Source organism: Mustela erminea, chromosome 19 (genome assembly GCF_009829155.1).
Source record: "Mustela erminea isolate mMusErm1 chromosome 19, mMusErm1.Pri, whole genome shotgun sequence".
Lineage (NCBI taxonomy): Eukaryota > Metazoa > Chordata > Mammalia > Carnivora > Mustelidae > Mustela > Mustela erminea.
Window position 1 is genome coordinate 57,550,522 of NC_045632.1, and position 24,320 is coordinate 57,574,841.

The 24,320-nt window shown below is 56.2% G+C and overlaps 1 protein-coding gene across 1 annotated transcript; it reads right to left on the reverse strand.

Annotated features, from left to right (window-relative positions):
* Positions 1-1,531: 1,531 nt before the first annotated feature.
* On the reverse strand, positions 1,532-14,506 carry GINS2 (GINS complex subunit 2). The gene is made up of 5 exons (XM_032326369.1): positions 14,315-14,506; positions 13,707-13,821; positions 5,331-5,430; positions 2,301-2,427; positions 1,532-1,834 (listed from the first exon to the last, which is right to left on the reverse strand). The coding sequence occupies exons 1-5, from the start codon at positions 14,402-14,404 to the stop codon at positions 1,709-1,711; spliced, it is 558 nt and encodes a 185-aa protein (XP_032182260.1). The 5' UTR covers positions 14,405-14,506; the 3' UTR covers positions 1,532-1,708.
* Between the last annotated feature and the right edge of the window lie 9,814 nt (positions 14,507-24,320).

Sequence of the window (24,320 nt, forward strand, 5' to 3'; positions counted from 1 at the left end):
GAACGACCCGAGCCGTTTCCGGAGGGACAGCGGCCTGGCCATCTGGGATGGAGAAAACGTGTCTGCAGAACAGGGGTAGCTGGGCTTTGAACACTGAAGGGCAAAACCCAGAAGCTGTCCCGAGGCTCAGGCGACCGTGCGCTCACTCCAGAGGGAGAACTTGCTTGGCGGTGCCTCTGACACACCCAGCGGGCCGCCAGCGCTTCCGTCCCTCTAGGACTCTATTATAGACAATCGTTCCCACTGTCAAGGTCAGGTCACTTCCAGGGCAATTCCAACTTCAGGGTAATTCCAACCACTACGACTGAGAAGAGCTGCTCCTGGGAACGGACCCTCGGTTGAGACGCTGCTGCCTCCAGTCAGGTCTCCCTGTCCATCCCTCAAGAGCCGCGCTACGGGCCCGACGTCCCCCCCCAGCAGCTGGACTCCAGCCTCACACAACCCGGACCGCTCGTCCCAGGCCTTTCTCTAGCTGATACGAACGAAGGAGAGCTCTGCGGTCCTACAGGTCGGGGCCCTGCGGGATCTTCGCCCCCGTCTCCCAGTCCCGAGCGGCTCGCCAGCACCAGCCTTGGCTCCTGCAGTCCCCGTGACTCCTTCATTCGCTGGGGTTCCTTGTGCTGCTCTCCTAGGGTCTCTCCCCTCACAGAGGCTGTTCGTGTGTCAGTGTTTGGGTCGGTTTTCCCTTTGCGTAACCCAAGGAGCCCGGAGCCCTGAGCCCTGCCAGTCGTCCTGCCACCAGCAAATGGGTTCTGAATCCAAACACAAAGGTGACATCTGGTGTGGTCTTGTCCGTTGCGGCTAGTTTCCCCGGCATTTCTCTCAGAGAAGGCAGCGTCGCCTTCCCGGGGTGAGGAACATCAGTGACCATCTGTTTCCACTGAAGGAGGCCAGTTGGTCGTGAACTTCCCCGTCTGGCCAGTTATGGTGCTGCTCGTGCTGGCGGCTGTGCGTGAAGCAGCCAGGGAGTTCCCGCCTTTCCTCCTGACAAAAATCCGCTACACCCTGACCCGCAGCAGCCCAGGGACAAGAGGCGCCCCCAGTGTCAGTCTAAAGGGCACCCCTTCCTGCCACATATCCCCATGTGGTCAGTCAGACCCTTCCAGCCACGGGACTCGCTCCCTGCCCTCGGCAGCAGTGCAGGGGAGAAAACCCCACGCAGGGTCTGGGCGGGGTCCGTCTCTGGGGGCTCCTATGGCAAACCCAGTCAACGTCTGCCGCTCATCTGCCGTCCTTCTGTGCGTGAACGAACTCTGGGGTGTCCAAATTTAGCCCAAGAGATCGGGATCAGAAAAGGGGATAAAGCCCCGGGCCACCTCGCCACTCCCACGGTCTCTCTCTCAGAAAACACCCCTCGAGGTCACTGACTGTTCCCCCACAGGACACCTTGCAGGAGACCGCAGGCTCTGCCGGGAAAGTAACTCGTTTTGCCCAAGCTGCGTTCCTTCCCCCGCAAACGAACGCGGCTCCCACAGACAGAACTGGGACGAGACCGTCTCAAGAACCAAGCACAAACCTGTTGCTTCCCAGCAACGTTATGAACCACTCCTTGTTTCATGACAGCTTTTCGTACATTCAGAAAGGGTTCTAGAACTCCGAGATCACAGTACCTCAGTCGGGTCTCGCGCTCACACGGCGCCTGGTAAGCCTCCGGCCGGCAGGCGCACAGGCGCAAGCGACCAGCCTTCGCCACCGGCCGGGCCCTTCTCTAGAAGTCCTGGGACGGCACACCCTGAGCAGGCTGCAGGTTCGTGCGCAGTTTGTACATGTGATCGAGCGCTCGCGTGAGGAAAGCCCCACTCGTGTTGATCTCCATCAAGGTCAGGTTGTCCAGCTGAAACATAAGACAAGACCAACCAGGATGAGGGTCTGATTTGACAAAATGTACGATCTACGGGGACGCCTGGGTGGCTCAGTTAATTGGACACTGCCTTCGGCTCAGGTCATGATCCCAGAGTCCCGGGATCGAGTCCCGCATCGGGCTCCCAGCTCCACGGGGAGTCCGCTTCTCCCTCTGACCTTCTCCTCGCTCATGTTCTCTCTGTCTCTCTCTCTCAAATAAATAAATAAATAATCTTTAAAAAAAAAAGTACGATCTACGGAATAAAAGTGAGTAGCCGATGAATAATGGGGTTTTGGTTTTGGTTTAGTCACGTAGGCCGGGCACAGCTGGGAATCCCTCTGGCAGCGGTCCGAGCAGACGGGGTGCGGGGACCACTCGCTGGCTCCCACCGGCGGCCCCGGGCTTTGGGGGCACGCGGGAAAGGCCAGCGGCCACGGGAGGCCCTGCGCACGCCTACCTTGGCATGTGCCTCCTGCTGCCTCACGAAGCTGTCGGCAGACACCCGCAGCTTGGCCATACGAGTGTCCCACACGTCCTTCACCAGGGTCCGGATCTCGTCTGCTTTGGGGATATTGTCCGAAGCGCTACAGAAGCAAGAGCAGGGCGACAGATCACTGGGGGGGGCACTTGGTAAAGTAATGCGACAACCAGGGGGAAGTAGCCTGTGTGCTGGTGTCGGCAGGTCCCGCAGCAAAGGTGGAGCCCAGACTAGCAGCCCCAAGGTCAGGGGTCGTGGCCTCCTCCGGCTGAGCCAGCCAGGAGCCCTCCAAGTGGACAGGACTTTTGAAAACACAAGCAAAATGTGTGTTCCTTTGTTTTCAATTTTAAAATGTAAAAATTTTAACAGTTAAGCTTGGTGCCAAGAAAACTCAGCCATGAGGACGCCTGCGTGTCTCAATCAGTTGGACAGCTGTCTTCGGTGGGGGGCATGACCGAGCCCGGCGGTCCCGAGACCAAGCCCTGCACGGGGCTCCCTGCTCAGCAGGGAGTCGGCATCTCCCTCTCCCCCACACTTGTGCTCTCTTGCTAGGTCTGTGGCTATCTCGCTCTCTCAAATGAATAAAATCCTAAAAAAAAAAAAACAACTCCACCACGATCCACACCGCCGTCTGCGCTCACGTTAAGCGGCTCACGGCGGCTGTGACACCGACTTCAGAGGACAAGCACGGAGTCGGACATCCTCCTCCCGGGGTGACCGAGTGTTCTGTGCTGCAGAATCTCCATCTTGAAGGAACCTGCTCCAAGGGCTGGCTCGGAGGTCACGACTGCCTTTGCCCCCACGTCATTGACCCAAGGGCTTACACCCCCCGGGGAAAGACAACAGCTCCGTGCCAGGCTCTGTGCTCCGCATTCAGGGCATTTCTATCCTCCAGCACACTCTGAAGGAAGCACCACATCACTCCGCAGAGGAAACACAAGTCCACTTACAGAAACCACAGGATAAACTGCAAATTAGTATAACCGAGCATCCCACCACCCAGTGAATTCTGGGTAAAAGTCTGAACAGGAGTCAGCGAGGGTCAGTGTGACAGCCGTCCTGTGGTTAGCTGCGTTTTGGATCCTTCTAGGCCATTCTTGTTTTTTGTTTTGTTTTGAAGGAGGCTCACACCCAGCGTGGAACCCAGTGTGGGGCTTGAACTCACAACCCGGAGGTCAAGACCTGAGCTGAAACCAAGAGTCAGACGCGCAGCGGACTGAGCCGTTCAGCGCCCCTTGTTGTGAGCCGTATTTTCAACTAAGCTTTGAAGGAAAAGACAAAACACAAGCTGAAAGCAGAAGCTAACACGGCCCATTGCCGGGCACGCTGGGAGAGCGGAAACGGCCTCTCTCCCTGCTGAAAACAGCTCGTGCTGAGCAGCAGGGAGTCCAGGGCTATGAGCTACATGACGGGTTAGACTTAGGAGCTATGTAGCGGGTTATACTTAGGATCCAAACATTTGGGTCTGATACTCTGAACGGCATGTTCAGGAACAAAGGACGGTCGATTTGTTAACGGACGTGCAGGACAAAGGCAAAACTGGGTCCCTTGGCCAAACGAGCTAAAAGGATCACAAAACCGAAGTTCCGACAGGAACTACACACGTAAGATCCTGAACCCCCAAAACTGAAAGTGAACAGGCCCCTCACCTCTGCCGCCATGTCTTCCCTTCCAAGTCCCGCTGCCACAGAAGGCTCTCCACTTCGTCAAACGACACGCCCCAGCCAGCCACCGTCCCCAGAACATGCAGCCTCAGAGCAACGGCCTCAGCTCCCCAATGCCCTACCTGGCCTACATCAACCCCAACCGCTCCGCTCGCCCGAACGTGTGTGCCCGTCCACGCGTCCCCGCTTCTCCCCACAGCGTCTTCTTCTGCAGTGAATCTTCCCTCCTCCGAGCCTGGGATCCCTTCAATGACACCGTCAGGCACTAGGGCTGCATCCCAGCATGATCGAACAGCGGGGACACACGGACTCTCAAGCAGGCTTCATGCCCAGCGTGGATGCTGACACGGGCTCAACTGCACAAGCCCGAGACCATGACTTGGGCCAAAAATCAAGAATCAGACACTTCACCGACTGAGCCGCACAGGCGTGCCGGTCCATGCCCTTTAGAACTTGGGGGCGGGGGGGGGGCAACTAGTGATTAGAAGATTACTGGTGACAAAAGGCGCGGGGGCTACAGAGCTCCCAGGAGGACAGGCACCCTTAACCTGTGAAAGAGCCCCAGTCAGGGGGAGCCAAAGGACGAACAGACAACAGACGGGCAAACTGGACAGAGGACACGGTGTATGAAAGCCCGGAGGACCCTGGTATGTGGAAGGGAAGAGGCCGATGTGGGCCCAGAACCCAGAGCAGCAGGGGGAAGCCCACCGGAGCCACAGAGGAAGGCAGAGGGAGTCCGGCTAGGCAGAGCCCCGCATGCCGCCAAGAGGACCGTGGCCATGACCCTGCACAGGCTCCGAGGAACAGATGAGCCACGTGGCAGCCCCATCTTTAAAAGTCCACTCTGGCTGCAACGTGGAGGAGGAATCAAAGCCAGTGGGGAGGCCGAACTGAACACGGGGAAGCAGGACGCTGCTGCCCCGCACCTCCTGCCACCGTGGGCTGTCATCACGGCCAGGGCTCGGAGCAAGTGGGAGCCTCCGGCCTTTCCTGTGAAACACATGCCAGAACTCACATGTGCATAGTGAAGACCGGAGGGTAAAGCCTCGCCTGTGAAACAGAGCTGCGGTTAAGAAGGTTAGAGAGGAGAACAGAGACTCACTAGTGTCCAAGGTCAAGCGACTGAGCGGCGAGGAATTCCCTCGGAGCAGGAGGGCTGGGAAGGGAAGGACAGACGGGAGAGCCCCGGCAAAAGGGTGCGAGCGCGCGAGCGCCTCCCGCGTTACGGACCCAGGAGCTGGGGGCCGGGACAGCCCTCACCTTGGATCGAGCATGGAACAGGAAGGGCAGACAGGGTCAGGGCTGAGTGTCAGCAGCGCTGCCTCCCACGCGGCTCTGCACTTACTGATTCAGCAGCAGTTTGGTGAGTTCCATGTAGCACGGGCTGGGCATGGGGGTGAAGGCTTCTTCCCGCCGTTCGCGCTCCCTGGTCTTCTCCAACTGCTCTGAAATTGAGAAATGTACACATCTTACCATCACCACGCCCAATATGCGTGGAAGCTTTCCGGATTTTCCAAGTGTCTATTACCTGTTGGATCAACTAACAAAAACAGAGAAAACACTTTTTTTTTTTTACTTTTTTCTTTTTTAAGATTTTATTTATTGGACAGACAGAGATCACAAGTAGAGCAGAGAGGCCGGCAGAGAGAGAGGAGGAAGCAGGCTCCCCGCTGAGCAGAGAGCCCGAAGCGGCCCAGGACCCTGGGATCATGACCTGAGCCAAAGTCAGAGGCTTAACCCACTGAGCCACCCAGGCGCCCCAGGAGAAAACACTTTTTTGGAATAACATATCACTAGATGATTCAGGGCCCCTTTCCTCAAAAGTTTCTCTTATTGGGAGGGTGCCTGGGTGGCTCAGTTGGTGAGCCGTTTGCCTTCGGCTTGGGTCATGATCTCAGGGTCGTGGGATCGAATCCTGCATCGGGCTCCCTGCTCAGCGGGGGGCCTGGTTCTCCCTCTCTGCCTGCCCCTCTGCCTGCTTGTGCTCTCTCTGTCCAATAAATAAATAAAATCTTTAAAAAAAAAAAAAAGTTTTTCTTATAGAAGTTGGTAATTTCTTGTTGGCATTGGTGTGCCTGGGTGGCTCAGTGGGTTAAGCCTCTGCCTTCAGTTCAGATCATGATCTCGGGGTCCTGGGATCGAGCCCCGCATCGGGCTGTCTGCTCAGCAGGGAGCCTGCTTCCTCCTCTCTCTCTGCCTGCCTCTCTGCCTACTTGTGATCTCTGTCTGTCCAATAAATAAATAAAATCTTAAAAAAAAAAATTCTAGTTGTGTTGCTGCTCTGGCCTGCAGGATATATTACTGGAGAAACTGCCGGAGTCAGAAGTTCTTTTCTAGGGGAAAGAGACAGCATTCTATCTTTGATACAAAAGGTGATGAAAGTAACCAGTGACTGGAGAAATTTACTTATACACCCGGTGAACCCTTGTTCAGAGGGAAGCAAGAGGACATAAACCGCACCCCCTCTAAGCCTGGGGGCGAGATGTGGATCACAGAGGGCCTGAGCCCAGCATCGAATCCTGCAGTGGAGTCCCACTTCCACCCAGCAGCAGGTCCGCTCTCTCCTTGTCTCTCGGGTCTGAGAAAGTCCTGGATCTGGACTGGCCACTGAAGCTGAGGGACACACTCACTACTGTGCTGGGGGTGGGGGGAGCAGGCTTTCAGCGCTGGGCCCCTCCTCAGGGGCCCTTGGTGCCATGCCGAACCCAATCTACTGCCCTGCTCCATTCACACTCCCGCTCTTACCTGATGCCCTTCTGAGAGCCTGCACACTCCTGCCAGCTGCCAGCACACCGCCCCTCCACACTTGTCCCCGTGCGCAATGGACATCCCTCCAGGTGTGTTCTGGAACTCCCCTCCGACCAGCACAGAACACCACCCCAGTCTCTTACTCAAGCTGGTTGAGCCTCACTACTTAACCATCCCATCAGCTCCCTGCAACATCTTCCACCTGAAGAAAATCCTAGGGGCGCCTGGCTCAGTCGGTTGAGCCCCTGACTCTTGATTTCAGCTCAGGTCATGAGCGCAGGGGCCTAGAATCCAGCCCCGAGTCAGGATCCCCAATAAGCAGCGAGTCGTCTTCTCTCCCTCTGCCCCTGCTTCGTGTGCTCTCTCCTTTGCTCACTCGGTCTCTCAAATAAATAAAATCTTTAAAAAAATAAAAATAAATAAATATGGGCTCCTGGGTGAGTCAGTTGGCTAAGCACCTGTCTTCGGCTCAGGTCATGATCCCAGGGTCCTGCGATCCAGCCCCGCATCGGGCTCTCTGCTCGGCGGGCAGCCTGCTTCTCCCTCTCCCACTGCCCCTCCCCGCCAGCTCACGCTCACTCTGCTGTCTCCTTCTCAATAAACAAAAAAATTTTTTAAGATTTTATTCACTTATTTGACAGAGAGAGACCACAAGAGAGGGAACACAAGCAGGGAAAGTGGGAGAGGGAGAAGCAGGCTTCCCACTGAGCAGGAGCCTGATGTGGGGCTCGATCCCAGGACCCCAGGATCATGACCTGAGCTGAAGGCAGTTGCTCAACAACTGAGCCACTCAGGTGCCCCTCAATAAATAAAATCGTTAAAATAAATACATAAATAAGGGACACCTGGGTGGCTCAGTCGGTTAAGCATCTGCGTTCGCCTCAAGTCATCATCCCAGGGTCCTGGTATCAAGTCCCACATGGTGGGGGGCCTTGCTCAGTGGGGAGCCTGCTGCTTCCCCTCCTTGTGTGCTGACAAATGAGTGAATAAAATATTTTAAAAACCTGTTTAAATAAATATAAATAAATAAAACCTTACTAAGTAAAACATGTCAGAGAAAGACAAAGGTCATATGATTTTACTCATATGTGGAATTTAAGAAACAAAACAGAGGATCATAGGGGAAGGGAGAGTAAAGTAAGACGAAATCAGAGGGTGAGACAAACCGTAAGAGACTCGTAGCTACAGGAAGCAAACGGAGGGCTGCTGGAGAGGAGGTGGGCGTGCGGACAGGCGAACAGGGTGACCACGGGATGGATGAGCACCGGGTGTTCCACGCGCCTGATGAACACCGACCTCTGCCTCGGAAACTACTACTACACTATGTTAATTAACTGAGTTTAGATAAAAAATTTTTTAGATTTAAAAAATAAAAATTTTTTAAAGACTTTTTTATTTGAGAGAGAAAGAGAGAACGAGAGAGAGAGAGAGAGAAAGTCTGAGAAGGGGGAGGGTCAGAGGGAGAAGCAGACTGCCTGCCAGCAGGGAGCCCGATGTGGGGCTCGATCCCAGGACTCCAGGACCATGACCCAAGCCGCAGGCAGCCGCTCAACCCACTGAGCCACCCAGGTGTCCCTAAAAAATAAAATCTTAAAAAAAAAAAAAAACCTCCCAACGCCAGCTACCAAACCATCATTTTTTTAAGATTGTATTTATTTATTTGACAGAGACCCAGCGAGAGAGGGAATACAAGCAGGGAAAGTGGGAGAGGGAGACGCAGGCCTCGCGCTGAGCAGGGAGCTCAATGCAGGGCTCGATCCCAGGACCCCAGGACCATGACCCGAGCCGAAGGCAGATGCTCAACAACGGGAGCCACCCAGGCGCCCCCAAACCATTTTTTTAAAAGTTAACTTCCTTTCGTCGACCACTCGCGTGGGTGCCTGTCCTCCCCCCGACCCACGCCGGTCAACGCCAGGGCCCACGATCTCTGCTCAGCCACGCCCAGTGGTTCCATCTCTCCTCAACCGTAACCATTCGTCCTTGACCTCAAAAAGATGACTTCTTCTTGGAGGATATCTATCACTTGATTTCTGGAACACCACCCTGAGTCCTCACCTGGGATACCTCTGGGCATTCCTGACCGCGTTCGGCACTGCGGTATAGAGCTCAGACCCTGCCCGCTTTACCGCCGAAACCCACACCCCACCCCATGTCCTCCCGCTTCAATTCAATACCATCAACGCACTCGTGAGGACTTCACACTTGCATATCCCCAAGTAAGCGCCTTCACCGACTTCCTGACCAAACACTCCGGCCCACGACCCTTCCACCCAGGTATCGGCTAGGCACCTCCAGGGTGACAGGGCCAAACCCCAGCTTCTGGTCCCTCCCCAGCCCTCATGCTCCTACAGCCTCCCCCGCCCAGGAGGCAGCAACTCTGTGTCTTTCCGCAGTCCGGGCCAGCGACCCTGCCTGTCCCTCTTCAGTTTCCTCTCAGATCCCATGGCCCGTCCTTCAGCAAATCCTGCGGATTCTCCCTTCAAAACACACCGAGACGGGGCAGCTGGCTGGCTCAGTGGGTTAAAGCCTCTGCCTTCGGCTCAGATCATGATCCCAGGGTCCTTGGACCAAGCCCCGCATCCGGCTCTCTGCTCAGTGGGGAGCCTGCTTCCTCCTCTCTCTCTGCCTGCCTCTCTGCCTACCTGTGATCTCTGTCAAATAAATAAATAAAGTCTTAAAAAAAAAATTAAAAAAACAAAAAACAAAAGCACACCGAGACTCCAACCACGGGAGCTCTCCTCCAGCAGCCGCCACACTACTCGCCACCTGGAAACTGCCCGCTGCCCTCTCCCCACACACACCTTCTCCACGCGGCTGGCAGGTTCCTTCCTAGCACCTAAGTCAGAGCATGAAACAGCGCCTGCGATGAATCCAGCAGACTGAGGCCCCCCGCGCTGGCCAGATGTGCAACCGGGAGCTCTCCCCAGTCTCAGCGGGGTCAGAACAGCTCAAGCGCTCTGGAGGGCTGGGAGGCAGCCCTTACACAGCCAAGCACGGTCTGCCCTATGACCCTGCGTATTTATCCAAGAGAAGCAACAAGTGTCCACAAGCTGACCTAGACGGGAATGTTCCCAACAGCCTCACTAGCCACAGCCAGAAATGGGAAGCCGTCAAATAGCCGGCGGCCGAAGAACGGGTGACCCGGCGGCGGGGGGAAGGGGGGGCTGCAAGTGACGCGGCGCTGGGCAGCAGAAGATTGTGTAGCGCTACCTGTAGCCACAGGAATGATCCCAAAGCCAGTGCCAGCGCCGCTTCTGGGGGGCTCAGTGTTGAGCACCCGATTCTGATTTCAGCTCAGGTCATGCTCCCTAGGTCATGGGGTGGGGGGGGCTCCGTGCTCAGTGGGAGTCTGCTTGGAGATGCTCTCCATCTGCCCTTCCCCCACTCACAAGGGCGCACTCTCCCAAATCCACAAATCTCAAAAAAACAAACCAGGGACGCCTGGGTGGTTCAGTCGGTTAAGTGTCTGCCTTCAGCTCCAGTCATGAGCCCAGGGTCCTGGGAGGGAGCCCCAAGTTGGGCCCCTTGCGCAGCGGGGTCTGCTCTCCCTCTCCCTGTCGCTCCCCCTGCTTGTGCTGTCAAATAAGTAAGATCCTTAAAAACAAAACAAAACTGCCCTCGGCTCAGGTCATGAGCCCAGGGTCCTGGGATCGAGCCCCACATCGGGCTCTCTGCTCAGCGGGGAGCCTGCTTCCCCCTCTCTCCCTGCCTCCCTGCCTCCTTGTGATCTGTCTCTGACAAATAAATAAATCTTGAAACAAACAGACAAAAAAAAACCCAGAGAAGTCAAGAGACAAAAACAGACTTACTAGGGGACTCCATTCACAGGACCAGAGCAGGCAGAGCCACCCCCTCTCCCAGCATAGCAGAGGGCGGCAGGCTCTCGGCCACGCTCTACAGACCAGCCAGTGAGGCTTCAGCACTGCCCACGCAGCGTGACCCCGGCCGTGAGAAAGCTCGGGCTCGCTCTCCCCACTTTTCTGACTGGCCTGCGAGGAGACAGGCTCTCACCCTCATCACCTTCAGCGTGGACGGGCCAAAACGGCCAGAAGGAGATGTCGTGCTAACAGCCAGACCTGGCGGGGCGCCCTGCCAGAGCCCCTCAGCAAAAGGATTGGGAGCTTCCCTTTGCCGCAGACGCGCCAGGGCCACCGCCCACCCCTTTTCGGACCAGAAGGTGAAAACGCCCAGCGGTCCTTCTGAAACTGTATTTCAGGGCCTAGCTCATAGTGTCCCTGCTTTTTTTTTTCTTAGAGATTTCATTTATTTAATAGAGAGCAAGAGAGAGAGATAAAAAAAGAGAAAGGGAGAGAAAGCACAGGTAGAGGGATCTGCAGGCAGGGGGAGAAGCAGGCTGCCCGCTGAGCAGGGAGCCCGATATAGGACTCCATCACAGGACCCCGAGATGATGACCTGGGTGAAGGCAGACGTTTAACCGACTCAGCCACCCAGGGGTCCCAAAATGACATTGCTTCCAGGGAAGAGGTACCCCCAGCAGATTCCCAGTTGGGAGTGGATAATCAAAATCACTCAGAGGCTTTTCAAATGCTACATTCCCCCCCGGCCCCTTCCAAGTAAAATCAATGTTCCTTTGCTATAATGAGCCACTTTCGTCTCCGAGATAGGAAGATTGTGAAGGCTCAGGATAAAGTCTGTCTGCACTGCTGATACATTATTTTCTATTTTAAAGATCTAAGAGAGTCCTTGTGCACAGGAGTGGCGGGGAGAGGCAGAGTTAGAGGGAGCGGCAGACTCCCCGGTCAGCACTGAGTCTACCTTAGGGCTCGATCCCAGGACCGAGATCATGACCTAAGCCAAAGACAGAGCTACCCAGGTACCCAGGTGCCCCCATCATTTTATTATTGATGCCTAATTAATGCACCATACCATTCACTCATTTAAGAATGTACAATTCAGGGGCGCCTGGGGGGCTCAGTCCTTAAGCATCCACCTTCCGCTGGGGTCATGATCCCCAGGTCCTGGGATCCAGCCCATCAGGCTCCCTGCTCGGCCAGAAGCCTGCTTCTCCCTCTCCCACTCCCCCTGCTTGTGTTCCCTCTCTCGCTGTGTCTCTGTCAAATAAATAAAATATTTTTAAGAATAAATAAGATGTACAATTCAGGGGTGCCTCAGAGGCACGGTCCATTAAGCATCCAACTCCTGGTGTCGGCTCAGGTCATGATCTCAAGGTCACGGGACAGAGCCCTGCATCAGGCTCATTGCTGAGTCTCTGCTTTAGGTTCTCTGTCCCCCCAGCTCTTGCTCCCTCTAAAATAAATCAATCTTTAAAAAAAAGTACAATTCAATAGTTCTTAGTATATTCAGGGTTGTAAGTGATCTTCATGCCTTTTCTTTTTTTCCACTTAGCATGTGTCCTAAGTTCCTTCAACTGCAGCCCGAGCAGGACGTCATTTCTTCACATGGCTGAATACTATTCCCTTGTTTGGACGATGCCTTGCTTTCATGTGTTCTGTACACTGTGAGAGACTCTGCTCCTTCACATGCTACACATGGGGCTCAAACTTACAACCCCGAGGTCACTCACGACCCTAAGGACCAGGGTTGTGTGCTGTCCTGAGGCAGACAGGCACCCCAATATAATTATTTTTAAATGTTAAAAAAATATATGCTTCTTCAAAGTCCTACGCTATTTTTAATTTTACTTTTAATTTTTAAGATGTTATTTATTTATTTGACCGAGAGAGAGAAAGCAAGACCAGGAGGCGGAGGGGGAGGGAGAAGCAGGCTCCCTACTGAGCAAGGACCCCCCCCCAACCTTGTGGGTTCAAACCCAGGACCCTGGGGTCATGACCTGAGCCAAAGGCAGATACTTAACCCACTGGCCAGGTGCCCCACGTGCACTTAATTTTATTTTTTTAAAAAAAATTTTATTTGGGACACCTGGGTGGCTCAGCGGGTTAGGCGGCTGCCTTCGGCTCAGGTCATGATCCCAGGGTCCTGGGATCGAACCCCGCATGGGGCTCCCTGTCCCTCTGCCCCTCCTCCAGCTTGTGCTCTCTTGCTTGCTCAGTCTTTTAACTAAAACCTTAAAAAAAAAAAAAGAAAAGGTTTTTATTTGAGAGAGAGCACACAAGAGCAGGGAGAAGGAAAGGCCGGCTCTCCGCAGCGCAGAGAGCCCAACGTGGGACTCCTCCCAGGCCCCGACCGTGACCCCAGAGGGCAGACGCTTAACCCACCGAGCTGCCTAGGCGCCCCAATATCCCTGATTTTAAAGCAAGCTGGAATATCTTAAAACCAAAATCTGCGCGACATTTGGTGTGGACGCCTCAAGCCGCCACGACATTCGTCACCGCGATGCGAAGACTAAGAGGCGACGCTCCAGCCACCCCTGACCCTCAGCGGACCAGCGGCTGACCCCCAGCGGACCAGCGGCTGACCCCCAGCCGACCAGCGGCTGACCCCCAGCCCACCAGCGGCTGACCCCCAGCCCACCAGCGGCTGACCCCCAGCCCACCAGCGGCTGACCCCCAGCCCACCAGCGGCTGACCCCCAGCCCACCAGCGGCTGACCCCCAGCGGACCAGCGGCTGACCCCCAGCGGACCAGCGGCTGACCCCCAGCCCACCAGCGGCTGACCCCCAGCCCACCAGCGGCTGACCTCCAGCGGACCAGCGGCTGACCTCCAGCGGACCAGCGGCTGACCCCCAGCCGACCAGCGGCTTACCTCCAGAGGACCAGCGGCTGACCTCCAGCGGACCAGCGGCTGACCTCCAGCGGACCAGCGGCTGACCCCCAGCCGACCAGCGGCTGACCTCCAGAGGACCAGCGGCTGACCTCCAGCGGACCAGCGGCTGACCCCCAGCGGACCAGCGGCTGACCCCTAGCCGACCAGCGGCTGACCCCCAGCCGACCAGCGGCGACCCCCAGCCCACCAGCCGCGGACGTGGGGCGCCAAAGGCCCGGCTCGCGCCCCCGGGGAGGCTGCGGCGCGCCCGCCCCAGCCCGGTCCTCACCCACGTCCATCCACTCGGGCGGCAGCAGCCGACACTTCTGCCTCTGCTTCAGGGTCATGGCCAGCCACAGCGGCACTCGCACCGGTAAGCCCGGGTGGAAGGGCCCCAGCTCCCCCTGCGGAACGGAAACCCAGGCCGGGTGAGACCGCACGCGACCAGACGCCCTGCGGGCCCCGCGGCCGGCCCACCGGGGGCAGGCGCCGCGCCAGCTGGACCCGACGGAAAACCCAGTCCGGCGGCGGGCGCAGGCCCAGGGCGGCCGCCGCGAGCCCGCGCTCCCGACCCGAGCCGGACTCCCCGCACACCGGGCCGGCCCACCTGAGCCCGGTTTCCCGCCCCGAGAACCCGGAGACGCGGCCACCGGGTCCGCCCCCGCCCCCGCCCCCGCCCCCGCCCCCACCGCGTGCTCCGCGGCCGCTCTGACCCCCCGGACCCCCCTCGGGGTCGCCCCCCAGCCCCCCCGCGCCCGCTGCCTCCCCCGTCAGGGACTCCTCCCGGGTCAGAGGTCGGCGGGTCAGAGGCCGGGCGGGGGTCCGCGGGCGCCCCCACCCCCACGACCGCCTCCCCGCGCGCGGCGGCCGGAGGCAAATGGCCGGCCCTGCCCTCACCCCGATGAGGTAGATCTTGTCTAGGCTGAAGTTGGGGATGACGGTGACCAGCTCCTTCTCGGCCAGAAACTCCACCTCCGCCGCGTCCATGCCGGCCACAGCGACCCGCCCGGGACCCGTCGCCGCCGGCCGCCCCCAACTAGCCGCGGCGTGAGGGTCGGCACCGCCGCCGCAGCTTTCCCGCCAACGTGCCGGCCCGCCCCCCGCCCGGCGGAAGAAGCCTATAGCAACAGGCCGGCGCCTAGGCCAGCCAATAGCAACGCGACGCTCTCCCCGTGGCGGCGGGAGGCGGGGACCATGGCCTCTTCTAGCGCACGGATTGGCGAACGTCAACGAGGCGGAGCAGACCACGCCCCATAGCGTCGGCGCTCCGTCCTCCTCAGGACAGGCCCGGCCCCGCCCCTCCCGCGGCCCGGCCCCGCCCCCGCCGCGCTCCTCTCGTGGGCGGGGCACCGCGCGGTGCACCTGGCGCTGTCCGCGGGGCTGGCCCTGTCTCCACCCTTGCGTGCCCCTTCGCCCGTCCCGGGCGCCTCCACGGAGTCAGGCTGGGGGTGCAGTCCGGGGCACGTGGGCACTGGGTCCCGCATCGGGCCACGAGTCAATGCATTCATGCTTAGGTCAGGGCCGCGGAGGCCTTGCTTGCCTTCACCTGGCCATCTTCTGCGCCTCCCTACACCCGGCTGGAGTCTGTAAAGGGACCCGCCGCCCCACGCACACCTTCCGATTCAAACCCCGAGAGTGTGGTTTGGTCGGCCCCGCAGCTGGCTCGGGAAGGGGCAGGTTCGCAGGGCTGCCGCGCCAGCTGATGCGGGCTCTGTCTGCCCCGCCACTCGGGGGGCTCACGCCCTCTCCTGGGTCGGAGCCCCCAGCGGGCTGTGGCGTTGACATGCACACGGCCGGATGGCTCAGGGGGTTAAGCCTCTACCTTTGAGTCATCATCTCAGGGTCCTGCGATCGATTCCCACAGCATCAGGCCCCTGCACAGCGCGGAGCCTGCTTCTCCCTCTGCCCCGCCACCCGCTTGTGCTCGCTCTCTCTTTCTCTCTCTCAAATAAATAAAAATTTTAAAAAAGAGAAGAAAGAAACGTGCACACTTCTGGAGAATTCTAAGTCAGGGGTCTGGGGCGAGGACAGAAAATGGAATTTTAACCAGGGCCAGAAGGCTTCCTGGGCGTGAATCTGCTAGGACAGGCTGTTAGGGACAGGCAGTGGCTGAATTTGAACACTTCATCATTGTGCCCTGTGAAAAAAAAACACAGGAAACGGAGGATTCCAGGGTTCTAAATCCCCACAGGAGAGCTGCCCCCCCCCCAGATCACCCCATGCAGTCCTCCCTAAGCCCCCAGAAACCTGCCTCCTGTAAGGCTGTTGGAGAGATGAAATAAAGCCATAATTAAGTTCTGCCCACTCACATGGCCTAGAAAGGCGATGTCTGCTCTTTATCTGAACTGGAAATCACCTTCATTGTGTGTCATTTATGAAGACTAATACAAAGCCTCACCAGCCCCATGCGTGGAGCCAGTCGCTGTTTTAAGTCCTCTCTCCACCCAACATGGGTCCCGAACTCATGGCCCTGTGACCAGGAGTCACGTGTTCTCCCAACGGAGCCAGCCGGGCGCCCTGAAGGGAACCGCTCTTGCTTTTGGGATCCTGAGTCCAAGCCCTTCATTGAGTGTGGAGATCACGTGAGGAAAACGGAAAAGGAAAAGAAAGAAAAGGTCTGTCTGGATGCGGTGTGACAGAGGGCCAGTGATGACTTTGAACGTCAGTCTCCTCATCAGCAGACGAGGTAGGAATGAGAAGGAGCCTGGGTTGTCTGGGGAGGGGGAGACGCTGCAAGCCTGGTGTCCCCTAAAATAGAAGCTCCCTCCGGCATCTGTAGACCACGTGTGCCAGCTCGTCTGGGTTTTGACTGATAGCGGAATGTTTTCTTGACTGGCAAATATTTGTGTTCCCGAATTGGCGAGGCCTGCCTCCCTGCTTTCCATAGCGCAGAAGAGAGCAAACGAAAAGAGCTGGTAGGAAAGCCCGGGTTCCGAGAGGCCGTGCGTGGCGGGATGAGTAGGGGAACTAGCCGAGCCCAGTGTCCACATCCCCTGAGTGTCCTTGTCCCTGTCTGTGAAGTGGGGGCAGCGTGGCTGCTTGCCTCACGAGGCTGTTGAGAGAGCAAGACGTGTGCAGTGTTGCACACAGGAACAAGACGGCGCCTTGGAGCCCCAAACGAGAGCAAACGTCGGGGGACCTGGAGGCTCGTTAAATGTCTTTCCATTCCCCGAGGTGTCATTCACAATAGCTGAAGGGCGCAAACCACTCAAATGTCCCTCCGTTGAGGGACGGATAAACAAAACACTGTCTCCACACAGTGCAGAGTATACCCACCACAAATGGGACGAAGCGCTGATTGATGTTACAGTGTGGATGGGCCAGAAAACATGACGCTACGTGGAAGAAGCCGGTCACAGAAGACCACATATGTTGAGTCCATTTATATGAACAATCTAGCAATTAGATGAGATGTAGAGATAGAAACTAGATTCCTGGGGCGCCTGGGTGGCTCAGTGGGTTAAGCCTCTGTCTTCGGCTCAGGTCATGATCTCAGGGTCCTGGGATTGAGCCCCGCATCGGGCTCTCTGCTCAGCGGGGAGCCTGCTTCCTCCTCTCTCTCTGCCTGCCTCTCTGCCTACTTGTGATCTCTCTCTCTCACTCTCAAATAATAAATAAAATCTTAAAAAAAGAAAGAAAGAAAGAAACAAACAAACAAACAAACTAGATTCCTGGTTTCCCGGGCTGGGGAGAGGGGTAGCTGTTCAGGGGTATGGAGTTTCTTTCTTTTAGGGGTGATGGAAATGTTTTGGAACTAGAGAATGCTGGTGTTGCACAGCTCTGTACATATACTAAAAAACACTGACTTGTAGACCTTAAAAGGGTGAATTTGTGAATTATTCCCCAATAAAGCTATTATGTAAAATGCCCTTCCCTAAGCTCCAGATTTAGATTTTCTGATTCAGTGACCACACACATGTAACTGGCTCCCAGGAGGATTTTATAATTGGGAAAATTGGGGATTGAAGGGATTTGCCCCAATCCGGTCCAGCAGTGAGCCACACTTGAGATCCAGAGAAGACTTCCACATGCCCATCCTCACGCCTGGTCTCCGGAGGTCGGGGAGGCAGGACACAGGTGAGGGCACATGAAGGGCACAGGACCAGCCCGGAGGGGTGTGGTGGAGGCGAGCTGTTGTTTCAGACGCGGTGGTCAGAGCGCTCACACCACTGTCCCCCGTTGTAAGAAACGCCTCCCCTAGAAGATGGGAATGACCCACGCGGTGATGAATTAAGAGCTGGAGACAAAGTAAGTGTGATGAAGGAACGACCTCACTGTGCGGAAGATTTACAAACGACGACGTAGAGACTCTGTCCTCAAAAGGTGACCCAGTCAGAGGCACGTGCAGCTCTTGATGTTGGGGTCCTGACTTTGAGCCCCATGTTGGGGGTAGAGTTTACTTAAAAAAAAAAATAGTGACTCTGGGGCTGCCTGGATGGCTCAGTGGATAAGTGTCTGCCTGGGGCTCAGGTCATGATCCCGGGGTCCTGGGATTGAGCCCTATGTCAGGCTCCATACTCTGCGGGGAGTCTGATTCTCCCTCTGCCTGCTGCTCCCCTGCTCAATCTCTCTCTTTCTCTGTCAAATAAATAAAATCTTTGTTTTAAGATATCTAATTTTTTTTAATATTTAAAGATTATTTATTTATTTATTTGACAGACAGAGATCACAAGTAGGCAGAGGCAGGTAGAGAGGGGAGGAAGCAGGCTCCCCGCTGAGCAGAGAGCCCGATGCAGGGCTCGATCCCAGGACCCTGGGATCATGACCTGAGCCGAAGACAGAGGCTTTAACCCACTGAGCCACCCAGGCGCCCAATAAATAAAATCTTTAGAATAAATAAATGAAAATGAAGAAGAGTGTGGCATGTAACTCCCTACTTCTGAAGGATGGGCTGTCCATAGCCACTTCCTTCCAAAGAGGTCAGGTCGGGAATAGAGAAAAACAGAGTAATTTGACAGTGGAGAGACCTGACCAACACGACCTTGGGCAGGTGGCCAAGGTTACCATGGGCAGCAACAAGTCAAGGTGAGGGCATGCACCCCCGACAAAATGGAAGAGAAGGGCTCTTGACCTCCCGCGCCTTCCTCCCAGAATCCACAGTCCCAGTCCGGTCCTGAGATGCACATTGGACAGTACCAGCAGCAGGACATTCTGCCAAGCTCCTGGCCAGCGTGTCTCAAAACTGTCAAAGTTGTCAAAAAGAGAGTCTAAAACACTACCAAAGCCAGGAGAAGCCCGAGACAGGAGGCCTGAGTGTATGTGCGATCTGGGAACAGAAAAAGGACATGAGGGAAAACCTGAGGAAGCGTGAATGAGGAAGGGACTTTAGGTGATCACGGTACACAAGGGGCGCCGGGGGACCCCGTCCATTAGACGTCTGCCTCGCTTTAGCTCATAATCCTGGGGTCCTGGGACCGACCCCTGTGTTGGACTCCCTGCTCAGTGGAGAGCCTGCTTCTCCCTCTCCCTCTACCCCTCGCCCCTCACTGGGTCATGTTCTCTCACTCTGTCAAATAAATAAAATTATAAATAAAAAGGATTTTCTCTGCCTCTCCCTCTGCCCCTCCCCCAGTTGGACACGTGCTGATGCTCTCCCTCTCTTGCTTTCTCAAATAAGTAAGTAAATAAATAAAATCCTTATTAAAAAATTAAAAATAGAAGTGCCTGGGTGGCTCAGTCGGTTAAACATCTGCCTTCAGCTCAGGTCATGATCCCGGAGTCCCGGGATCAAGCCCTGCATCGGGCTCCCCGCTCAGCGGGGAGTGGGCCTCTCCCTTTCCTGCTGCCTGCCTTTCTGCCTACTTGTGCTTGTGCTCTCTCTCTGTCAAATAAATAAATAAAATCTTTTAAAAAAATAAAAAAAATAGAGGGGTGCCTGGCTGGTCCATTTGGGAGAACGAGTGACTCTTGATCTCGGGGCTGTGAGCTCAAGTCCTGCACTGGGTGTAGAGATTACTTAAATAAATCAATTAATTAAAAAAAATTTTAAATAGAACTACCATATGATCTAGCAATGACACTACAATTTACCCAAAGAATACAAAAACACCAATTGGAAGGGATGTATTTATAACAGCATCGTGCTCAATAAAGCCAAGCTGTGGAAGCCAACCACGTGTCCACGAGACTAATGAGCGGATGAGGAGGCGGTGGCGTGTACACACAACGGAACACTACTCGGCCGTGCAAAGAATGACATCTTGCCATTTGCGGCGACACGGATGGAGCTAGAGAGTATACCGCGAAGTGAAGTAAGTCAGAGAAAAGCGAATACAGATGATTTCACTTGTACGTGGACTCTAAGGAACAGAACAAATGAGCAAAGGGGTAAAAGGGAGAAAAAAAACAAGAAACAGACTCTTAACTCTGGAGAACACACGCCCGGGGCGGAGGGTGGGGGATGGGTAGCATGGGGGATGGGGGCGATGGGGCGCCCTTGCTAGAGGACGGAGTGACGTGTGGAAGTGTTGAATCGCTGTGTCGTGCACCTGAAACTAACACCGCACTGCCTGTTAACTGGACAGGAAAGGGTCCTGCACCTGGGGCACCCGGGGGGTCAGCTGGCTGGGCACCTGCCTTCGGCTCGGGTCATGATCCCGGGGTCCTGGGATGGAGACCCACGTGGGGCTCGCTGCTCGGCGGGGAGCCTGCCTCTCTCTCTCCCTCTACCATTCTCCTCCTTGTGCTCTCTGTAGCTCTGTCAAATAAATAAATAAAATCTTTAAAAAAAAAAAAAAAGAGAGAGAGCGCCTTGTACCTAAAAAAATAATAGTGTATAAAAATCGGTTCATTGGGACGCCTGGGTGGCTCAGTGGGTTAAGCCACGGCCTTCAGCTCAGGTCATGATCTCAGGGTCCTGGGATCGAGTCCCGCATTGGACTCTCTGTTCGGCGGGAAGCCTGCTTCCCTCTCTCTCTCTCTCTGCCTGCCTCTCCGTCTACTTGTGATCTCTCTCTGTCAAATAAATAAATAAAATATTTTTTTTTTTTTTTAAAGATTTTATTTATTTGTCAGAGAGAGAGGGGGAGAGAGCGAGCACAGGCAGACGGAATGGCAGGCAGAGGCAGAGGGAGAAGCAGGCTCCCTGCTGAGCAAGGAGCCAGATGCGGGACTCGATCCCAGGACGCTGGGATCATGACCTGAGCCGAAGGCAGCTGCTTAACCAACTGAGCCACCCAGGTGTCCCAAATAAAATCTTTAAAAAAAAAAAAATCGGTTCATTAATTTTGACAAATAGACCAGAGGAAGGTAAGGTTAAGGGCAGGGGAACCTGGGTGGGCACTGTATGGGAACCCTCTGTATTATGTTTTTTATTATAAGATTCTTTTTTATTTTTAAGATTTTATTTATTTATTTGATAGAGACACACCAAGAGAGAGAGCACAAGGAGGGGGAGTAGGAGAGGGAGAAGCAGACTTCCCGCTGAGCAGGGAGCCTGATGTGGGGCTCCATCCCAGGACCCTGGGATCATGACCTGAGCTGGAGGCAGACACCTAATGAGTGAGCCACCCAGACGCCCCTCTCTGTACTATTTTTGCAACTTTTCTATAAATCTAAAGTTATTCTTTTTAACATTTTTTTAAATTTTATTTTTTTGAGAGCGAGCGAGCATGCACATGAGTGGGGGGAGGGGCAGAGGGAGAGGGACCAGCAGACTCGGCGCTGACGGGAGCCCGACGCGTGTTCCATCCCAGCACCCCGAGATCGTGACCTGAGCTGAAGTCAGATGCGTAACTGACTGAGCCACACAGGCACCTCAAATCTAAAGCTGTTCTGGGGAAAGGGGCTTTCTGGGGAAAGCTCGGGTCATGGTCTCGGGGTCCTGGGATCGAGCCCCGTGTCGGGCTCTCTGCTCGGCCGGCAGACAGCCTGCTTCCTCCTCTCTCTCTGCCTGCCTCTCTGCCTACTTCTGATCTCCGCCTGACAAATAAATTAATTTAAAAAAATTATTCTGGGGGCAAAAAAAAAGGTCTGTTAAAAAAAAGTCTTGGGGTGCCTGGCCGGCTCTGTTGGTGGAACATGTGACTCTTGATCTCGGGATCCTGAGTTCGAGCCCCATGTTGGGTGTAGAGATTACTTAAAAGAAAAATCTCTCCTCCAGGTTCCCCGGGCCCCTACGCACTCCCACGGTGGAACCTAGCGCCCCCTTCAGGGCAGTCGGCACCGTGGTACTTTTGGTCACAGCAGCATTTAGGCGGGGTGGAAGGGGCACCTTGGCCTTCAGACCTTAAAGCCGCAATGACAGAGGTCAATGACAGAGGATCATGAGCTCCACGGGAGCTTTCTGCAATGACTGAAGTGTCCTACCGCCGTCCCGTCCAGTGGGGGGGCCACTTAGCCCCGTGTGGAAACGGCATTTGAGGTGTCAGCCACTGCGTCGCGTCTGGGGTCCTGCGGCTTGGGCTGAGCACACTGGGGCAGGACCTGGGGTCCAATCCGCAGAGTGTGTTCATTCCGCCGTTGATTAGTTGACCTCCCAGTCTGCATCCCGGCCACGGGGAGCCAGCCGTGTCCTCGTGCACCAGCGGTCACTCCGGCCCACTGGGCCCCGCTGCTTGGGACGGCGGATGCAGGGGCGGCTCCTCTCTGGCGGCGGCCCACCACGAGGTGCGGTTCTCCCTGAGGAACGCGCTGGGCAAGCGAGGCGGGGGTCAGCTCTCCGGGGCCTGCGAACAGGATCATGAGCTCCACGGGAGGTCCTCTGGGGGATGCCGGTCAGGTCAGGGAGTGACCAGAATAGACTCACGTTCTAGGTACAAGAACTCTGGTGGCCGCGGTGGACGTGGGCCTGTGGTCCAGCAGCACGAGGCTGTGAGCAGAAGCCCAGGTGAGCCTTGGCCATGTCCTGGCCTCGGGCAGCCCCAGGGGTCCCGGAGTAGAGACTGTGTGAAACCAGAGCCCATAAACGTCCACCAGGGCCCATAAAAGCCCGGCAGCCCCCAGGTGGCCAAGGGAGTTCCCCATCCACCTGTGGCTCCTGGCGGCCGCCCCTCCTGCAGGCCTGCGCGACCCTCCCCGCAGCTCCCAGGGCTCCGGGGTTGGGTGGGGGGGAGCCGTCCTGCCAGCCACCCACGCACATCTCCACGGAGCCGGGCGGGCAATCTCAAATGGGTCTGACATGGTGCGAATACACTCTTGTGTCTTTTTGCCATCTGCTGCTGTCATTAAAACACTACATTTCCATCTGCTTTCACACTTTTCTCCCCTCCCCGCCTCCCCTGCTGGAGGCGCACAGCACGCATCCCTCGCGGTGGGCCGGAACGTTCCCGTGCCTCCTGGAACCTGGGAGCTTCTCCGGGACGCGCCAGGACGGGGGCAAACCGGCCTTCTCAGGGGTCAGACGGGCTAAGGTCGGTCTAGTTCCGCGTCGCCAGTGACCAGCAGCTCCGAGCCACACCTCATGACCCACACTTGGCGGCGGGGGGTGGGGGGGGTCACTCACAACACGCTTTGTGGTTGGCTTTAATTGTATGCACGACTTCGGCATTAGGAGTAAATGAAAAATACACTGCCGACCTCGGTGTCCGTTTCTTCCAGGGTGTCTTCCAGGAAGAGCGGACTGAAGAAGGGGGAAGTCAGGGAGCCGTGCCCGGGGCTCCTAAGTCATCATTTCAGACCAGCCCTCAATAGGCACCCACCCTGCCCCCACCCCCTATATAAGCACCCCCCCCCACCTTTCATTGAAAAAGGAATTCGGCGGCCTCCACCCTGGCCGCAGACTTTTATTTTTTAAGTTTTTATTTTTGAGTAATGTCCACACTGAACGTGGGGCTTGAACTCACAGCTCCAAGGTCGGGAACTGCTGCTCCAGCGACTGAGTCAGCCCGGGGCCCCCGGACCTCCAATGTGTTAGTCTGGGTTCTCCTTTCCCGCTTGTCTCTGGGCTCCCAAGGATGACCCTGCCAGCACAGCATCCCGTGATGGGAGCAGACGCTACCCCCTCAAGCGATAAGGCCCGCCCTCCGCCTGCGAGGTCTCTCGTGATTGACCCAAGACCGCAGTGCATTTGACCTTCACTGCCGGCCGGCACGCACCCACCGACCTTTGCCCCACGTTCTCCTTAGATAAACTGCAAGTATTTTCGGCACTTTGGAGACAGCCTTCAAGCTGCTAGTCCCCTGTCTTCTGGGTGTTGGCCTCACCGAAATAAATTCCTTTCTTGTTTTCCTACCGCAGCGGGTTTTGTCGGCAGCGAGTGGGCGGTGAGGTCTGCCCGGGAGCTGGGACCAGACGCTCTTGCTTCCCTGTGCCCCGGGCTAGGTCGTTAAGGGTCAAGCCCACGCAGGTGGTTGTGACCACACGGGTGGGCCTGGTGGGTCTTCTCTGACGCGGCTGTGCTAACGTCAGCATCCCCGCGAACATTCTGGAGGACTCTTTGGGTCCCATGCCACATGTTAGTCTGGGTTCTGCGTGTTCACTCGTTTAATCTTCCCCCAAAGCCTAGTTATCATCCCCACTTGGAGATCGAGGAAACGAAGACTCAGGGATGCAGAGCACCTGTTCGAGGCCCCCCGCTGATAAACGGGGCACAGGAACTGACCTCAGGGCTCAGGCTGGGAAGCAGGAATCCACCGTCAGTCCCAGACTCCGCCCCAGACTTCCGAAAACATAATCTGCATGTGAACCAGATGCCTACCGGGGAGCAGCTTCAGGCCTGAGAAGCACTGGTGTAGTCCAGAACATTCCTCAGAGTGCACGGCACTAGGGGGAGGTAGGGGGTGCTCATCCATCCAAAGGGGGGGACCCTGGTAGGACCAGCTGGCCTTGAGAGTCCTTTGCCTGCCTGCTCCCACTCCCAAGAAAGCCCCAGGTGCTTGTTCTGGAATGCTGGGCTCCCCTAGGCCCCCCACACATACCCCTGGTGGACGGCTCTGGATACCCCACTCTCACCGCCCACCCCACG

Excerpts from the sequence above, each read along its gene's own strand:
- GINS2 (XM_032326369.1), bottom strand. The coding sequence starts at position 14,404 with ATGGACGCGGCGGAGGTGGAGTTTCTGGCCGAGAAGGAGCTGGTCACC. Across the intron at positions 2,428-5,330 it reads ACCAAACTGCTGCTGAATCA|CGCTTCGGACAATATCCCCA; the intron begins GTAAGTGCAGAG and ends TTGCTTCTGTAG. Across the intron at positions 1,835-2,300 it reads AGCAGGAGGCACATGCCAAG|CTGGACAACCTGACCTTGAT; the intron begins GTAGGCGTGCGC and ends CTTATGTTTCAG.